General features: G+C 43.2%; 1 protein-coding gene across 3 annotated transcripts in view; it reads right to left on the reverse strand.

Annotated features, from left to right (window-relative positions):
• Positions 1-17,024, reverse strand: part of LOC309701486 (histone deacetylase 4-like) — an 85,072-nt gene that overhangs the window by 8,849 nt on the left and 59,199 nt on the right. For all 3 annotated transcript variants that reach the window (XM_082525724.1, XM_082525722.1, XM_082525723.1), the window contains 12 exons: positions 11,856-12,079; positions 5,881-6,102; positions 5,400-5,595; positions 4,593-4,726; positions 4,386-4,488; positions 4,228-4,274; positions 4,002-4,109; positions 2,536-2,591; positions 2,154-2,241; positions 1,936-2,055; positions 976-1,073; positions 95-213 (listed from right to left, as the gene is read on the reverse strand). In XM_082525724.1, the coding sequence (XP_082381850.1) occupies positions 95-213; positions 976-1,073; positions 1,936-2,055; positions 2,154-2,241; positions 2,536-2,591; positions 4,002-4,109; positions 4,228-4,274; positions 4,386-4,488; positions 4,593-4,726; positions 5,400-5,595; positions 5,881-6,102; positions 11,856-12,079 (1,515 nt within the window). The remainder of the gene's footprint in view (positions 1-94; positions 214-975; positions 1,074-1,935; positions 2,056-2,153; positions 2,242-2,535; positions 2,592-4,001; positions 4,110-4,227; positions 4,275-4,385; positions 4,489-4,592; positions 4,727-5,399; positions 5,596-5,880; positions 6,103-11,855; positions 12,080-17,024) is intronic.

Below are 17,024 nucleotides of genomic sequence, written 5' to 3' on the forward strand. Positions count from 1 at the left end.
TTAGACTCGGCTTCAAAGCTCGGTCAGCAGCGTGCGCGCGTGTGGAGCGGCTGGAGCGCGAGATAAGAAACACTACCGATAATCTCCCACTCACATTTGGATGTCAGAGTGTAGCCGCCCAGCGGGGGAGGGTGTCCCTCGACGGCGTCGAAGCCAGAAGAGACCAACACGATGTCTGGAGCAAACTCGCTGGCTATCGGCATCACCACTGACCTGCGAGTGGAAGGGCGGGGTTCAAAGATTAAACAGTGCATCAGCCAACATCTCAACATCATCTGCACAAAGGCGACGCACAAAGGAGAAGCAAGCTTCAATCATTATTGATTTCATGACAAACAGTTGCTTCATTAAAGTTCGACAAATTATTAAAGCTGATTATTAATGAGCGTCACACAGTTACTTTTATTTGTTTCATGAGATAAAAAGCTGAATATATCTGTTTCATCCAGTTTCATCTATTAAGAAAGTATCATGTGATTAGTTATGGCCGTCCAAACAGAAACATCCACCTGAAGAAACATTTGGTATCATGACAAAGGAACAGGAGCTCTCAGAAAGAAAACTTTGTGATGCTTTTATTACAACACGCTGACGTCTGACCATTTCACCTTTCATTGTGTATTTTCTTATCTTTACCCACATGCTTAGAGCAGAGCCTGAAACAGTAAGAAGTTTGTCACAGAGCTCTCTCCACGCTCTTTCATATGATGAATATTAATCGAGATGGTTTCTTGAACAGTTTTTAAGGTCAATTTTGAACTTGCTAACAATGACGATCAAAGTCAAACACTCAAGGCCCCGCATATTGTTGTGAAGTCTGAAGGCCAACAAACAAATGGAAGCCATTATATACGCCCTCCCTTTAAGGGAAAACTTTATTTGGGAGCAGGGCTTTAAAGGCAGGGCGCTTAACTCCGAGGTTTGTCGTCAAAAGTTAAACCGACCCCTCACATGTGCTGAAGGTTTATCTGGTACCTGAAGGCAGCCAGGTATTCTGCATCTCCCATGGGCGGGTCGAGACCTCCGGTGAAGGCAACGTTGACGTTGAACCCGACTCCAGGGCCACTGCCCACCTGTGGAGAGGAGCACAAACTTCAAGTGAGTGTACGACACAAATAAAAAGGAAAATGTCCTTTTTTTAAGCTTTTTAGCTTCTTTTGGGTAATTACAGGATGCTTCTCCCTACTTCAGATTATTTCTTGCCTTTTGATCAAGATGTCTTTAAAAAAAACTACGATTAGAACAGAGCATTAATAAAGTGATCCTTGGAGAGAGTTCAACTGGAAACGAACAAGATACACCCGGAGCCGACAGATAACATAAACTTGGAGTGCGACCAGCTTCAAGAAGTGTGGACTGAAAAAACTGGCAACCAAACTAAAAACTGTCAAAAAGCTGAAGTGGACCAATTATCATTATCCTTTGCAGCTCCACGGTTTTTATTCTTGGACTCGAGTTCATGTTTAAAATGATCTTTATTTATTTTATACTCCTCAGTTCAATCGCTGTGTGGAACAACTCGTTTTAGCTCGTCTCCCTTTAAGGCAACTTTTCTTCATCACACTGAGCCATAAAACACAGCGTGAAGCTGACAGGGCTAAATTATACACAATTTTATCTTGTTATGTGAAGCTGGCCATATTTAATATGCGTACCCTGGCCACCAGGTCAACTGTTTATTGAGGCAACTATCTAATCAGCCAATCACGTGGCTGCAAAATCCCAGCAGATCAGGAGTCCAGCCACGTTCAAAGTCACTTAAATCACCCATTCTGATCTGACTTTGAACTTCAGCAGGTTGTTTTGACCATGTCCACATGCCTGAATGCACGAGCTGCTGCCATGTGATTGGCTGGTTACATATCATTAACAAGCAGCTGCACAGGTGTGCCTAATGAAGTGGCCACTAAAAAGTAAAACAGGTCACACACTCACCTCATCAGGTGCTCCGCTTCCAGGGAAGAAGTTGCCGTCGTCGTAGCGATGAACAGAGATGTAAAGGACGTTGGGGTCATCGTAGAAGGCTTGCTGGGTGCCGTTGCCATGATGAACATCCTGAGAGTAGAAGAAGAAAATAAATCTAACTGGTCTTAAGAAAAGAAAAATCTGCATCTTCTGATTAGCGTCACATGACAGAGGATCATGTGACTCACCCAGTCCACAATGAGGATCTTGTTGACATTCAGTCTCTGCTGCAGCAGTTTGGCTGCGATGGCCACAGAGTTGAAGTAGCAGAAACCCCTGAAACAGCAGCAGACGGAGGGCAAGAGCTCCTGTTTGTTATGAATATCTTTGCCAGAGCTCCATTTTCATTTTTGTAATGGGACAATTTAAAGACTTTTTGAGGAGAATATGGAAAATAAATAAAGCAGGGCCCGAGAAAGCTGGCAGAATAAAGGCTCTCAGGATTTTATGTGCAAATAAACTCAATGGTTTATGTAATTTCTATTCCAGACGAGCCCGTTCCAGCTCTGGCTTTTGTATACGTGCAGATTAAGTGTCTCCAAGTCAGTGTGGTGACGGCTTTGGCCTTACATGGGAGTGCTTTCCTCCGCATGGTGTCCAGGAGGGCGGACCACAGCGAAACCATTCTGGAAAAAGAAGAGGCAGGAGCGACAGGAGTCTGTTAGCACTGATCACTGTTTCCTCTGTGATCCTAACCACCATTAAAAAACATCATAACTTAGCCTTTAAGTGGGAAACTATTACACACGAATCAAATGAAACGCTGAGAGTGTGACAAACATTAAATCACAGCAATACAAAGCGAACGGAGGGTTTAATAACTGCAATAAGGCTGCAACAAGTTTTGGGTTAAAACAAGCAATGATGGCCGTTTGTGTTTGGGGCTTCCCACGATGCACTGAGCGCTTAATCAGGAGTTATTATTAATCCTGGTTCTCTTCCACAGAATCTCTGCCAGAGGCTTCTTCCTTTTAAAAAGGGAGTTTTTCCTTCCCACTGTTGCCAAGTACTTGTTCATAGGACATTTCTGCAATTATTGTAGAGTCCTTATAATATAAAGCGCCTCAAGGTGGCCGTTGCTGTGATTTGGTGGTATATAAACAAAACTGAGCTGAGCTCAGTGAGCTGTGAAACATGGGGACTGCAGGTAAACTACTCTGCAGTTATTGATAAAGGTGAAGCAGCCAATACGAATTAAGCTGCGTGCTCTATTTTTTCTAGAAACTTCTTGCTTAAACTTGTGAGTGATGCTCTCAGGTAGACACCGAGTTGTCTGCAACCACTGGCCAACTGTGCATGGGGAGTTGTACCTATTGAAGCATGTTGGTGGTAGCAGAGACGCGTTTACTTTGAAGGCAAATGATTTTCAGTGTGAACTGCACTGATTAAAGTTTCACTACTGCTGACTCACCAGTTTGTGAATGATTGGAGACAAGCTGACAAACTTCAAGAGATTGGCACAATCTTTTAGTGACCAAAGCAATCACAAAGATGTTTTGGACTTCACCTAGCGACAGCAACAGACACATGCTGCTACTTCAACCACATGTTTCAGTAGCAGCATGTGGTTGCCAAGACATCCAGAAGAAGAAGAAGAAGAAGCTCTGAGTAGAGACCCTGCTCCTTCTCATCAAGAGCCCACTGAGGTGTTGCAGGTGTCTCATTAAAATGTCTCCAGGTGCCTCCCTTCAGAAGCTTTCTGGGTACCCCCAGCTGGGAGGAGACCCCGGGGCAGATCCTGAAGTCACTGGGGGGGTTATATATATCTCATTTGGCCTTTGAGCATTGTGGTATCTCCCAAGTGGAACTGGAAAAAGCTGAAGAAAAGGACATTGGAAATACCAAGCTCAGCCTGCTCTGGCTGGGTGATGCAGAACGAATGAAAGGGGGTATCTTAAATTTTAAGTGGCAACTTTGGGCTTCACTCTGAAGTTTCAAAGACTGTGGCAGAACTGCAGCACATAAAACACATTAACTTTGCTGCATCGCAGTGGGAAACAGAGCAAGAAGCACCAGACAGGTGTAATCAAGGTTACCTTTAGCTCTCCAGTAGCAACTTTAAAAACAAGCTCTACCACCGAGCCGACGGCGAGGCGAGCCGCGCTGGAGGAGTGGACCTCGTTCCAAATGGTGTCGCTGTCCACCTAAGACCAGAAAACCGAGTCTCATGTTGATAAACTGGCTTGGAAACCGATGTTGAATAGTGCAGGAAGTGTGAGCTGTTTTAGCCCCTTTTAAACAAAGCAAACAAGCATTACTTACCCCCACCCCTCCACACGGGAGCCGAACAAACATAGGAGTGATTGAACCTGTCGCAGGAAACAAAGATTCAATTTGACATTATCAGCAGCTGAGTGTGAGAGAGTGTGTGTGTGTGTGTGTGTGTGTGTGTGTGTGTGTGTGTGTGTATAAAGGCTTACAATCAAGTTTCTGTCGGAGTGGGTTGGTTCCATACAGCAGGACGTGGGCTTCAGAGTGAACTGTCTGCAGCTCTTCCAGAGTGGCCTTCCTCCCACGGATGCACTACACACAGACAGACACACAGATGGATTCAGCTCACATAAGCGGTTCACTACTTTGTGCGACGGCTGGTGGATGCTGGATATCTACATTTTTTGCAAGCCTACCTCACACTGAGCTCTGAGTCCAGTCTCTTGCAGTCGGGACCAGATGCTCTGAATGCGTCCCGCATGCTCCGGGTGGCTGTTGGTGTTGCCGCACATGCACTGATGCTTCTGCATCAGGGAGTCATACACGAGGCCTTGGAAACACATGGAAACATTCACTACACTCGTTCAAATGCTCGTACACACTGATTGTGAAATACCACCTTCATTTTTGTTAATCTACACAATAGCGGTCTAGATGAACGCCTTACTCTTTTATTTTGAAAAGCTGAGGCATCAGATCCTTGTTTGATATTCGCTGTTGAGCTGTGCTTTTCCCGCACATTTTTCTGTAGTTTGGAACTGAATCGGAGCAAAGTAGGCCAAACTAAAAATATCTTCAGCTGTGGTGCTCGCATGCAAGAACTGTCACAAAAGTGCGCTTCCTAAAAGACACGCTGAAGCGGCTGGGAGGAGATTTAAAAAAAAAAAAAAAGAGGTTTCTCCTCAACGAGTGAAACAACAGAGTGGGAGAGACAAAGATTTTGGCAAGATTCACTGATCCAGCTCGTCTATTTCTGCTACCAGATGGAGGCTGGAACTAGCCCAACGTTTTCTGGCCAATTCACCTGATTTCTGGGTGATTTTTTTTTCTTTCCAGTCCCGAGTGCATTAAGATGGAAATTAAACTCACAGGGAGGCGGCTAAACTGCCGATGAATCCTACTGGTTGCTTTACGGCGATTGTAGATTTGAGTTAACGTGTAAGCAAACGAGCACGCACACAGTACGTGATGCTTCAGTGGGAGGAGAGGAGGGCGATGCTGACCTGTGGTAAAGCGAGGCTTGACTGGAGGATCGGGCGTGGGGACGCTGATCGGGAAGGAGGAAGCGGAGGCCGGAGATGACTGGGCCCTGGACAGGGGGCGGTGTCCCGGGAAGGAGATAGAGAGGCCGGCAGCTTCCATGGAGGCCTGGTAGTTTCTCAGTTGGTGAATCCGCTGCTGCTCCAACAGCAGGGCCTGCTGCTCGCACGCACAAAAGTGAAAAATAAAGGATGGGAATTCTGGAAAATGTTTAGATAATAAAACTCTTTGATGCTTTTTTTTACTGCAAGCGCAACTTGTGGCCAAAAGGTGGCAGCCAAAAGAAATAATCTGGCTTTGATCGTCCCTTTTGCTTCTTAATCTCATGAACGCTGTGCCATTTCTTTCAAACCACCCCCCGCCACACTCCAGGACTTCCCCAGGAACACCTACAACCTATCTAAGCCAATCAGGTGCTCTAAAAGTTAACTCCTCATCTTTTACCTGTCTGAAGAGGAGCTCCTGCTCAGCCTGCCTCTCCCTCTCCCTGTGCTGCTGCTGCAGCACCTCCTCCTGCAGCTCCTGGGGGTCGGGGGGCTCCTGCTTGATGGTGACCCCGTGCGGCAGGCCTCCTCCGTCCTGGTGCTCCCTCAGCTCCTCCTCTGTCTCCTCGGGGTGGCTCTGGTGCTGACGGCCCACGGGCGACTCGCTGGGCTTGGCCATCATCTGCGGGACACGGCGCAGGCAGAGAGAGAGAGGGAGACACAGAGAGGGGAGTGAGGGCGATGATGCCGCGACGTGAAATTTATTTCACAATCGAACAGCGGGATGCGACAAATCCAACGTGTGAGGCTGCATTCAAGGCAAACGGGTACGCTCTCCTCTGAAACAAATTCCTGGCAGAGCGCTCTTTCCTCTCGAGCATTCTTCTTTTAACAAGCTTAATTTGGATTACTCAGCCAGATTGGTGTCTTGCTCATTTCAAACCTATCCTTTCTAATTGAATGTGAGTAGCCGCTCTCCCGACTGTACTCCGGGGCAAAATGTGTCTCGCAGAACAGAGACATTCCCCGCTCCCCGTCGCGTCTCTTTACAGTCGACTCATTCTGGGCCCCCCGTTAACCGAGCGGTGACTCAGTTGTCTCTTCATTCACTTTTACTGACACGAACCGCTAAAAGGGCCCGAGAGTACTCGCCTCCACAGAGTTTACGATATGAAGGCTGAGAGAAAGAAGTGTTTGCTGGAAGTCTCAAGAGTGAGCTACATTTACAGGTGTGTGTAGTTGTGTGTGTGTGCGTGTGTGTGTGTGTGCGTGCGTGCGTGTGTGTGTGTGCGTGCGCGTGCGTGTGTGTGCGTGCGTGCGTGTGTGTGTGTGCGTGCGCGTGTGTGTGTGTGTATGTGTCTGTGCGCTCCCAGAGCTGCGAGCCTCTGGGTCCCCTTGGCTCAGTGCCAGGGGACAGCCTTGACGTCAGAGCATTCACCAACTCCCTTTCAACCTCCTCCTCCTCCTCCTCTTCCTCCGTGTTACTGTTCTCGTCTTCTTTGCATCCAAACAGACGTTTCTTTACCCCCATTTTTCACGTCCAAGCAGCCAAGTTAAAGCAGACATAAAGATAAAAGACAGGAAACGTTCTGTTTTTATTAAACTTGGTGCTAATCTGACACTAATCTGACACTTCCTGGTTAAATAAAGGTTAATAAATAAATAAATAAATTTACACTGGTAAACTGGCTGTTTGTCTATAGCAGTAATTAACTGATTACATTTATATGTGACTAATTATTAAATGAGCATAATGTTAGACCACAAAATCTACACTCAGGTAATACCTGTGTTCATATACAGGGCCCAGTATTCAAGTTGCTTTAGCTTGTCTATAGTCTCTGCTGCAACTGCAAGCCACTTTGCAACCCACATCCAGCTCCAGCTGCTCCTTTGTGTTGTTTTTAACATCTTTTACTTTGGAGTTAGGCAATCATACACTTGTTCTTGACTGGCCTATGTTGTTATCTGGGCTGGATTATCCAATGAGCATACAGTATACTCATGTACAGCTTGGTGCCCATTCAAGAGCCAAATGACACCAGAACTGTTCGATGTTGAAACCATATATTATCGAAACAGATATATTTCTTTATCATATCAGTTACATAATTAGTAGAATACGGTAGTCCGTATTTTACCTGACACTTTCTCCCCTACATTACAGAGGCTAGTGGTCTCTCCCAGGTATAACAGGAAAACGGGGGAAAATGGCATGTGTAACTTTTATAAAATTGCCATTTTTTAATAAACAAACTTAGGATGAAAATATTTCCCTTAACTTTAAAGTTGTTGAGACGTTCAGTGCGGTGAGATGAAAGGTAATCCGGAGGTTAGCAGCTCACAATCACAATCAGATTTATTAGCTAAAAGTTTGACTGGAGCCAATCAGAGAAGAAATCATCCATCAAATATTATTATTTTACTTACTAAATTTTGACAGATAAACAATGTTTACTCCTCTGGGCTCTACTTCATCACTGTTTCAACACCCGTCCAGAAGCAGTACCGTGGTACTGTCAAGAGGTAGGTACGGTCTCGCTAGTTCAAACTATTCTGTGTATATGTATGCAAACACTCCTGTATGTCGGATTACTGAAGAAAGAAAAGAAGGAAGACGGTGGACGACACCACAAAAGGCAATAAATACACAAGGTAATGAGGCTTCCCTTTAAGGAACACAGTGAAGGAGAAAACCCAAGAGTGCAAACACAACAAACCCAACAAGGAGACAAACTCAAAACACTGTGAGCGATAATCCCCACAAAAAACCCCAACTCTGTGTCAAGACCTTGGGACCATGATAGTTTTGAAGCTTTTGCTAACACAGATATTTTATCTGAAGTTCAGAAACATGACGACATCTTCTCTCACAGATACCTGCTCTTCCTGTCTTAGGGTTTCCACCTATGTGCACAGGAGTGTGGGGTCGTCCCAAGCCAAAACCATATCGTCACTAGAAAACCTTCTTCTGACTATAGTTATGTTTCTTACTAAACTAATTTTGATACGTGATCCAGGCCATCTTGCTTTTTGTGTGTGGTTTGATCTTTAGCATTATTCTGCTATTTAGCCAAATTAAACGCTGCTTTTATTTGTTCGAGCTACACAAACTGTGCGCACGTCTGTTGTAAAATGGTATGGCTTCTCAGACAGCAACTAATAGAAGCATGTTTACATTTAGGTTCTTCCATTTCTCTGATCCAGCTGAGGTACTATATATCAGGGGAAAGTTGGACATGGATGACTTGTATAAAGAATACCATGTAACGGATCCACACTTGCAGGAAACTGTGGCTAGAAGAATCTGGGCAACCTTTCTTCAAGGCAGAAAGACACCAAGTATGGCTGCCGTTGGATGTTTTCTCTTCTGAAATTCCTGTTACAAGTGCCTTTGTAGAGTTTTTCCTTTTTGGGCTGACCAACAGAGCCGGTGTGCTCCTTATTAACAACGGGTTGCACCACAACAGGTGGTGCTACATGTTTTTAATTTTTTTTGTTTTCCATTGCCTTTCCTGACATAACCCCAAAGGGATTTCTGTCTCCTCCTGGGATGAACTCGGGATCTTTCGCTTGTTAAACCACCAAATATGTAAACCAGCTACACTACGGCGCTCTGCACAACTCATAAAGTGTGAAACTCAAGTCGAGAGGAACTTTGGATACAGTTGTAAGAAGTTGTACACCTATGCACTCCGGGGGAAGGCCGTGTTGGAATCTGCATGCTCACACAAAAAAGTACAAAGTGAAGAAGAACATCTAAGGTAAGATGAACTTTGAGGCTATAGAATTGACTGTTTGTGCTGTTTCCAGCGTGGTGCTAGATTGTAATGCTAAACCAGTGCAGTTCTTGAGTTTCAGCCAGCCTCTTTCCAGGGTGCTTAAGTGCACAGCGTGTGTGGGCATACCTGCTTTTGTTGCAGTGTTGCACAAAACTGAAAAGATCCGATTTTTGTTCCTGTTTCCTCCTGACTCGTTTCAGTTTTTTATGTATTCTCTTTACATTTTGTGCATTTTAAAGTGAAGTAACTGAATTGGTGTTAGCAGGATGGCTTTATGAACTTTAAGCCAATAATGACTTTTAGGTATATGGTTATACTTCAATATGTGGTGCTAAAAGAGAAGTTTGAATATCTTAAATGTGGTGTTTGTTTTACAGTACTGCCATGTTCATAACGGTTGCTTGAGAAAAAATATGAAGTGTCACCTAAAGTGCAAAAGCAGGAACCACTGAGTGTAATTCTATTTAAAATAAGAATGGATTACAGTTATATGAACACTTACAATGTGTGGGAGAGTCAAACTGTATCACTCGGCCTTTTAGCTCACCCTCAGTTCATATAGTTAATAATGCATCAGTAGTGTAGTTTAAGCCCTCATAAGCATCTTTTTTATTCTCTTTGTATGCTTTGAAAAAGTGTCATTTAAATAAAGGGAATGACACATGCTAAAGGCAACCTACACTCAAACATATTTATGGCTGAAATGCTGGCTTTAGCTAATTTGACTACATGGCATTTTCCATGTAATTGTATTACAGAATTAAAATGTAAAATGTTACATTTAATGAAATGCATTCAGCATTAGCGTTAGCCAAGTAGTTAGCTAATGCTATTAAAGGTTTTCACTAGCAAACCAACAAGAGCAACCTAAATTTGGCTAACAGGAAACCTAACTTGATCATATATTCATTCTATTGTATCCATTAATAAAGAAAACACCTGAAATGATAACCATTTTAACATAATACTAGAGATACATGTTTGCTATTAGCTCGTCAAACTGTCTGCCCAAAAACACTTTTCTGTGATTTTGCTTTTTTTCTACTTCTGTTGTATTTTATTCAAAATCCACTGTGTTTAGTGTCCTTTTGCGCAATTTTTCTATTTGCTGATATTTTAAGTTACAGTGTGTATGACCTCTCAGAGCCACCGTACTGCTGTGTGTCATTTTAAAAAGTAGCGATACATTAAATCAAACTTTTTCACTACCATAATACTGAAGGCTGTGCCCTACATTAATAATCTCTTTGGTTTGCTAGGATCTGGTTACCCTAACCGTAGCACCGGTCTTCAAGTGAGGATGTAATTGAGCTGAAGCTGACACTTTCGTAATGCTTAAAAAATGCACAAACCTAACAAAAATGACACATTTCATGAATGTTCATGTCAAAAAATGATGTTGTGCCTAATGCACGTAAGTAGATGAGGACAAATTTTAGAGGAACAGTGCAAAAGACGTGGTGACAGAATGCAAGGAAGGCAAAGACTAATCTGGATCATAGCTTTTCAAAAACAAAGCTATTTGCACACATTTTAAAAATGAGGTAGCAGTGATGTTTAGAGGTGCTGGTAGGCAGGTTTTGCTACATCAGGACAGAGCTGGGCCGGCTGTAAGCTGCACGCATAACAGTAATCAACCTTCTCATCCAACTCTGGGACACAAAAACCTGTTGCTGACCTTTTCCTTTACATGTCAGAGATCTCCTAGTATAAGAGTTTGAAACCAAAAGGACTCGAGTTTAGATCAACTTGTCAGATGTAAAAAAAAATAGTAAATCTTATCTATATCTACATTCACAGTAGATATTTAAAGGAACAAAACCAGCTCTTTTATCCCCTCTTGTATTAATTTGACAGAATAACATGCTAAAATAGAGATTTTCTTTCTTCTTTTTGTCCTGGCAAAAACAAGCAGAAAGCCGTCCTTAGCGTGCCAGAGGCTGTTGAGAAAGGTGTTTGTGTAAAAATCTGCCACTTGAGATCTCTGAAACATATGAAGGGAGTGAGATGGAGCAGAGCAGTGCGGGGGAGGTGGAGGAGGAGGAGAGGAAATCCCTTGTTTCATCCACCCACCTCTCCTCCAGCACGTACCCTTCTTGAATAGGTAAAGCGGCAGCTGCTCTCTTCCTCCATGCCCATATAAGGCAGAGGCTTCCGGCGCGGTTGCCATGGCAGCGCATGGTTACCTCGCAGCCCGTGGCAACTGTCTCGGCCACAGTCGCAGAGACGTGGATGCAAGCATTCACACACACACAGACACACACAGCTATACATGTTAACCCATACCTGCCTCCACCTACTCACAAACAAAAATACTACAGAGAGAGAAAGAGAGGGCAGAGGAAAGTCAACAACTTCACACACAGCCAAAGCTAACACATTATTGGCTGTGTAGCCCGGTGCTGCCTACGCAAACTACTACACTACAGCTCCAGAGCTGGCCCTCTGAGACTCATAGCCTCCATTAATTATCAGTTTATGTGAACGTGATATCAGATTTCTGGCCACTCGAACCCCCTGCCTGAGACGACATGTTATAAAGCAACATGGATGCATGATTCAACAAAACGGCACCACTTTGCATTCAAACGCGCCCGGAGACAAGCTGCCTTTAAAACAAATCACAAGTTGAATTCAAACCCAAATTGAATACCTTGTTTAGGTGGAGCTGCTGCTGCTGGAACTGCTGCTTGTGCTTCTCCAGGAACTGCTGGTGCTGCTGTTGGACCACCAGCTGCTGCAGTGCCAGGGCCTGCGCATGAGCCTGGGCCGCGGTCCCCTGGGGCAGCGGGGCCGACTGGGTCCTCCCCAGGGGCCGGTGTTGCCGCTGCAGTTTGGTCATGGACGCTGCTGACGACATAGACAGGCCGCTTACACCTAAGACACAAACAAGGCAGACGTTACTACATAAGGCAGAGCAGATACCAAAGCATTGTTTCAAAGTAGTCTGGCAAGGCGCTTGATTTCTCAGTAACAGCAGCAGCATTGTTTCAGGCCAATCCGGGCCCTGCGCTTGATGCATTATCTTACAACGTCGCTTCAGTTTCGTGCAGCTTTTTAGGAAAATGTGCTGAAGCAGTGTTTTGTCAATGACATGTCTTAAAGTGGCTCTGAGCACCGGAGCGACTATTTAGACTAGGTGTCATAATGATTCATGGTTACTTGAGTGTGCAGTCTATTCTGGCGGTTAGCTCAGGGGAAATATGACAGCATTTCCAGAGTGGCGACCCTGTTTTTCCAAATTAAAAATCAGAAGCGAGAATCTGAACAATCGAATCACGAACAGGTTCACGTCTAAGCAGAGGGGCGGGGAAGCAGGTAAAGTCCAGCTGGCTTCGATTACAGCTCACAGGAGTCTCGGTTAAGACTTCCCAGACTGGAGCGAAAACACCTGAGGAAAATCCCGAACTCTTGGTATAAACCGCACTGATGAGAGCGCTCATATTCTAGATAAATATGATGTGTTCCTAATGTTGTCGTTGGACCTCGGATTAGTTAGCAGATGTATTTGCGAACCGAATAAAAACAACCATCTGTGCTGCAATACTGTGAATCTCCCATTGTAGTGACACGAGATCATCTCAGCAGCTCAGATCAGCTTGCGGAGTGTCGCAGCACTGAGAAAAAGTAAGAAAGCAGACGCGGAGCCTCAGAGGCACCACATCGCTGTGCTTTCAAACCGATAACTTAAAGAGAAGGAGCCGGGGAGGAGCTGACATGAAACACAAGAGTTAGTGTTAAGTTTTCATGGTTAAAAGTGCGTCTTTCTGATAAGTAGCTTGTTGCTGCACGTAACGATTCACACTCTCCAGCTCTTGGCCTGTGCGTGGGCATTGATACATCCTTGTCTGTACGTTTTTGGACAAGAATACACGCATTCTCATACGTGCGTCTGTATCTGCGTCACTGCTCATTCACTGCTAATGCCCCACTGAAAATAGACGCAGTGTGGTAGTGAGTGAATGAGCCGATGAGAAAGGGCACACAATGGACCCATGTCATACTCAGACAGCATATGCTGACATATGAAAGGAGCTCATTAGGTCGAGCTAATGAATGGACGTCTGTCAGTGTGAGGGGGCACACAGCGATGATGGTTTTATTTTTCTGCACGTCCATGCGTGTGTGTGCGTGCATGTGTGTGCGTGCGTGCATGTGTGTGTATGCATGTGTGTGTGCATATGTGTGCGTGTGAAACCAGATGGCTGCAGGAGCAAAAATGAATATTTTTACTTTTCGTTTACGTTGCATTTGATTCTTTTGTTGCTTTTTCTCAGCTACTGCTGCTATTTATTTAACATTTAATCAAGCTGAGGCTGTAAAACGAAGCAGTAAGTACCAAAAACTGCAGTTCCTCTAATGGCCACTTGAGACCAACTCTAAAAGTGTTAACTCTAAAACTCTAACTCTAAAAATTCTCCATTAACTGCACTATTAAAATGTCCAACTTTAGAGCAAAAATAACATCTTTACAGATATTTTGGATATCTACAGCCAATTTTAGCATCTGTGACAACTACACAGGTTGAACTGTTATACAGCACTGTGGAAAAGTCTTCAGCTGTCATTCATTTCTTTATATTTTGCTAGGAAAACGGAAAATAAATGGAAATACAAAAAAAAGGCGTAAAAACAGAGTTTGTACAATTCTAACAAGCCTGAAAGTCAATATTTGGTATGGCCCAACTTTATTCTTCAACACAGCCTGGACTCTCTTAGGGAGCTTTCGGTAATTTCTTTAAGCAGTCTTCAGGGACAGTTCTCCAGGCTTCCTGAAGGACATTCAAAGCTCTTCTTCGGATTAGTCTTACCAAACAGCTAAGACAGTAAATGAGAGCAGGTACACGGATTCTGCACAAAGACTTAAACACACAGCGCGACCCGCGGATCAGAATCAGTGAGATGTCGCCTTTCTCACAGTCGGGGATGAAAGCCGACAGCTCGCTGACTCTGATCTGTCGATGGGTCCGCGCTTTGTGTTCACGCCCTTTTTGCGCTGATTCTGAAGCTGTTAGTTTTATCTCTCTCCAAACAATACTGACTGAACCAGCAGCAAAAGAAGATCCAAACTACACTTCACATAAACATCGTCATGAATTCACTCTGACTTTTACGGTTTTGCTTCGACCACGATGCACAGCTCTCTCTCTCTCTCTGTACTTCAAGAACAGTTTCCCGTCTAAAAATCTGTTTTCTTCGTTATTCGCTTTCTTGTTACGCACAAGTTTACAGCACTGTCGGCCAACGTTTTTTTTTCGTTTTATATACTTCCGAAAAAAAAAACCTAATTTCTGCTGTTCAATACTGAACAAATTTAAACTTTTTAAAATTATGCAAAATGCAAAACGCTGTGTCTCTAATAAAACCGCTGTAACTTCAGAGGTGATGTTCATGTGTTGATTAATGGTTTTCTTTCGTTTTTTGATGTACTGCAGATTAGAGCTGGGCGATATAAGATTTTTTCATATCACGATATGTTTTTTTCATTTCAGGCGATAACGATATCTATCACGATATCAGCCAAATAACTATATTTGTAAGATTTAAATGTGCCGTTGCTCACAAGTAAAATGTGAAATAATCAGCAGCTTGTTTTTATTTAAATATTTATTTCCCATAATAAGTTCAACAGGGTAGATGTACTTAAGGAACATGAGACTTTTTCAGATAAATAAAGGCAAATATTGCAAACTACACAAAAGGCAGCCGCTAAAGCGTTTAAGTTTCAAAATAGAACAAACGAAACAGACTAAATTGTCAATTCAACTTAGAAACAAAATATTAATTCTAAAAATAAATCTTAGTTTGTTTTACAGAAGAACAGACAAAACTGACTAACTTTTGTCAATATCAAATAAACTGAGAACTAAAAGGAAATTCTCAATCTCTCCTTGTTGTATAGCTGAGCTTTTCAAACAGTTTTAACAGTTACTTTAGTCTGACAAAAGCCGAATGACGAATTAGCGCTTCCAGTCAGAGACTGAGGCTACGTCCACACGTACACGGGTATTTTTGAAAACGGAGATTTTCCGTTTTCGTTTTAAAAAATAATCCCGTCCACACATAAAGGCAGAAATGAAGGAAAACGCTGCTATGAACATGCCAAAGCAGCAGGTGGCGCTAGATTCCTAACCGTGCCGAAATGTTGGCCAATCAGAAGTCTAGAAGCCTCGGTGGGAAAAAGTAAACAAAGCTGGGGCATAGAAGCAGAACCGAGTCGTAAGTGTGGAGGGACAGTAACTGTGTGTATATGTAAGCATTTAACCACTGCAGAGAGTAGAATTAACAGTATTGTAGAAATTCATTTCACCGAAACAATAACGTGGCGCACAGTGTGACGCATGCACCAGTTTATTGTATTTCCAGACTTGCTTTCGGCACATTTACAGTGCACGCTACTCTGTTTTTTGTCAGACTTGAAATAGCCGAAATACCTTCACACTACGGAACTTCTATGGCTCTTCCGTTCGACAATCTCTCCGGCGTTGCAACCATCATCTGTTTTCTCTTCGGTCACGCTCGGTTGATTTCTCTAGTCGGCACACTCATTTCCTCCATTACCCGCTGGCTGCTTCCCAAACAAACACACGTGCGGCTTGACACTTGTGCTGTACGTAACAAGTCACGCGACGTGACGCTGCGGCTGTGATTGGTTCGGCTCTGCGCTACTTAATTTGGATTGGCTGACCTTTTTTTTTTTTTTTTTTTTTAAGAGGACAAGAGCGGCGAGCTCTATCGCGATAGTTTAATTTCTCTATCGAGTAAAAGTTATATCGCGATACATATCGTTATCGTTCTATCGCCCAGCTCTACTGCAGATTATTTTTATAAAATCCAGGCCAGGAAAACCTTCATGTTTTTCTGTGTTTTATCTTCAGCTACTTTGACACAAAGGCCTCTGCTGTGACGCTCACACCTTTGATAAAGTCTTGCGTGTGTCAGCTTCCTTTTTATAGATACAAAAATATGTAAATGTGCTGATCTGAATTATAATATTTCTGACTGTCAAAATTTCCCAGATTCAAATCGAATCGAATTAAATCGAATCGTGGATCGAATCGATTCGGGACCTTGTGAATCGGAATTGAATCGATTCTAGAAATGAGTGACGATACCCTGCCCTACCTCTAATGTTTCATGTGTCTGAGCGAACACAAACTCTCTGAGCGTCCCTTGGACCACTGTGAGCAGCAGCAGACGTGTGCACTGTGGTCACGCCAGCATCCAATCCAAGTTACATGTTTATTAAAATAATCTAATTACAGCATTTATGTTAGATTACTTTTAATTAACTGCTTTAGCCCACTTACAATGAAAAGAAAAATAATCTTGTTCATGACCTGTAGCATGTTAACACTATTGGAAGTAAAAAAAAAAAAAAAAAAAAAAAAAAAAAATATATATATATATATATATATATATATATATATATATATTTTTTTTTTTTAATAAAGCTCTGACTTGTATGATGAGTCTGTGGTCTGGGAGAGAGTCTGTAACTCTGTCTGCAAATACAGTAAATAATGCCCAATGTTGGGCAATTACCGGTAACTATAGAGTTACTTCTTCAAAAAGTAACTGAGTTATGCAAACAAAGTTTTGCAGCTGTTTACCTAAAAATGCAGCCAAGGTGTTTTTAAACAAACATTTCAAACTATTTACAGAACAATCAGCTGTTCTGCATCAAATCTGATGCCACACAAATTATTTGTGCTGCTCCAAAAATAATTTGTGTCCACTATGAGATGAAGGAGAACAACAGCCTGATACCTGCAGGCCTGACAGCAGCAGATGTGTCACTGCTGTAACACCTGTAACACTC

Source organism: Aulonocara stuartgranti, assembly GCF_965226115.1.
Source record: "Aulonocara stuartgranti genome assembly, chromosome: 23".
NCBI lineage: Eukaryota > Metazoa > Chordata > Actinopteri > Cichliformes > Cichlidae > Aulonocara > Aulonocara stuartgranti.